Source organism: Eimeria mitis, genomic scaffold (genome assembly GCF_000499745.2).
Source record: "Eimeria mitis Houghton genomic scaffold, Emh_scaff1667, whole genome shotgun sequence".
Taxonomy (NCBI): domain Eukaryota; phylum Apicomplexa; class Conoidasida; order Eucoccidiorida; family Eimeriidae; genus Eimeria; species Eimeria mitis.
The window spans coordinates 5,816-8,243 of NW_013569982.1; the positions used below are offsets into that span (position 1 = coordinate 5,816).

At 53.9% G+C, this 2,428-nt stretch overlaps 1 protein-coding gene across 1 annotated transcript in view; it reads right to left on the bottom strand.

Annotated features, from left to right (window-relative positions):
* EMH_0041370 (aminotransferase class V domain-containing protein, conserved, putative) overlaps window positions 1-2,428 on the bottom strand; it is a gene marked incomplete at both ends in the record, with an annotated part of 6,751 nt that overhangs the window by 2,982 nt on the left and 1,341 nt on the right. Inside the window, 2 exons of the mRNA XM_013495614.1 lie at window positions 258-780; window positions 1,023-2,426. Of these exons, the coding sequence (XP_013351068.1) occupies window positions 258-780; window positions 1,023-2,426 (1,927 nt within the window). The remainder of the gene's footprint in view (window positions 1-257; window positions 781-1,022; window positions 2,427-2,428) is intronic.

Genomic DNA, 2,428 nt, shown 5'->3' on the forward strand with positions numbered 1-2,428 from the left:
AATATATAAATATATGAAAAAATAAATAAAATAATAGAGACAGAAAGATAGACAAACAAATAAAACGAAGAGACAGAAAGAGAAAAAACAAACAAAATAAATAAACAAATAAATAGATAAAATAAAATAAAATAAAATAGAACAAAACAAAACAAAATAAAACAAAACACAATAAAAAAAAACAAAATAAAATAAAAAAAAACAAAAAAAACAAAATAAAACAAAACAAAATAAAATAAAATAAAATAAAAAAGTACCTTGGGTGTGCTCCCCAGATACGAATGAGTGCTGCTGCTGCTGCTGCTTCTCGCTGCTGCAGCAGCTGCAGCGGCAGCTGCTGCAGCAGCTGCAGCACGAGCCCAGTGCGGCAGACAGCAGGAAGGTTGGGGGTCCCCCCCTCTTCTCTGTCTTCGTTTCTATCCATCATATACACTGCATGCAGTGAACCAATGGCCTCCTCTTGCTGCTGCTGCTGCTGCTGCTGCTGCTGCTGCTGCTGCTGCACTTGCTGCTGCTGCTGCTGCTGCTGCTGTTGCTGTTGAGCAGATTCAGCCGCTTCCTGCTGCTGCTCGTGCTGCTTATCCTCATCATCCTCCTGCTGCTTCTCTCGCTCCAACTCCTCCTGCTGCTGCTCCTGCTGCTGCTGCTGCTGCTGCTGCTGCTGCTGCTGCTGCTGCTGCTGCTTGTGAGACCATTTTGCGTTAACAATATAAACAGAACCTCCAGCGGGGTGGGCGGGCAAATCAGACAGCAGCAAACGCTTCTTCACCAGCAGCAAACCTGCAGCAGCAGCAGCAGCAGCAGCAGCAGCAGCAACAGCATAGTAGCAGCAGCAGCAGCAGCAACAGCACTAGCAACAGCAGGTACAGCAGCAGCAGCAGCTGTAGCAACAGCAACAGCAACAAAAGCAGCAGCAGCAACGGCAGCAACAGCAACAGCAGCAGCAGCAATAGCAGCAGCAACAGCAACAGCAGCAGCAGCAGCAGCAGCAGCAGCAGCAGCAGCAGCAGCAGGTGTTGTACCTGCTGATCCAGTGCCCCCGGGAAGTTTATGGGGGGAGAAGAAGACAGCGTCAGGAGCAGCAGCAGCACTTGCTGCTGTTGTTGCTGCTGCAGCAGGAGTGCATGCACCTGCTGCAGCAGCAGCAGAAGGACAAAGCCAAGGATGTGTATACCACAAACGCGGCGTCTCCTCCTCCTCCTGCTGCTGCTGTTGCTGCTGCTGCTGCTGCTGCTGCAGCAAGTGCTGCAGCGGGTTAAAGTCTATCGGAACGTGTGCTGCTGCTGCTGCAGCATCAACAGCAACAAGGCCCCCATGTGCATGCACTAGTTTACATACAGCAGCAAGAGTAGAAGCAAACACATCAGCATCTCTGCTGCTGCTGCTGCTGCTGCTGCTGCTGCTGCTGCTGCTGCTGGCTAGGAGGGTCCCCGTGACGTTCCCTGCTGCTGAAAGGAGACAGACGGGGACGAAGCAAACCTTCTGCTGCTGCTGCAGCAGCCCGAGAGAAGCAAAGTAGCAGCGAAAACCACTATAGCAGCAACCAGGACCCTTGCTGCTGCTGCTGCTGTTGCTGCTGCTGCTGCTGCTGCTGCTGCAGGCCTCGCAGCAGGTGCCCTCGTATTCATCCAACCCTTGTCCCTCCTCCTGCTGCTGCTGTTGCTGCTCCTGCTGCTGCTGCTGCTGCTGCTGCTGCTGCTGCTGATTGAAACGGCTGCAGCAGCAAGACATGCGCCGCAGCAGCCGCCGGAGAGCAGAGAGGCAGAGGCCCCCTGTTGCTGTATCTAGCGACAGCAGATGAAAAGAATATGAAACACCTGCTGCTGCTGCTGCTGCTGCTGCTGCTGCTGCTGGTGCTGGTGCTGCTGCTGCTGCTGCTGCTGCTGCACCTCCTGCTGCAGCAGCTGATGTCAGTCTGTCTTGGGGCCAGCAGTATGCACCTGCATGCGCTGCTGCTGCTGCTGCTGCTGCTGCACCAGCTTGAGTGTTCATACTGCTGCAGTACCCCCTGCTGCTGCAGCTGCTGCTGCTGCTGCTGCTGCTGCTGCTGCTGCTGCTGCTGTGTATTCGTGTCTGTACAGCTGAAAAAGGAAGCAGCAAGGAGTGGTGGCCGGTGGGGTCGCAAAGAAACATGACATGCACATGCGGTTGCTGCTGCTGCTGCTGCTGCTGCTGTTGCTGCTGCTGCTGCTGCTGCTGCTGCTCAGCAGCAGCAGCAGCAGCCTCTAGGTCTGCTGCTGCATGCTGATACAGATGCCGCCGCGCATGCAACGAAGTTTTTAATCTGCTGCTGCAGCGGCGGCAGCAAAAGGAGCCCCATCTATCCTCCTCAAAAACTTCTGTGAATGCCTGAAGGTAACTCTTGCTGCTGCTGCTGCTGCTGCTGCTGCTGCTGCTGCTGCTGCTGCTGCTGCTGCTGCTGCTGCTG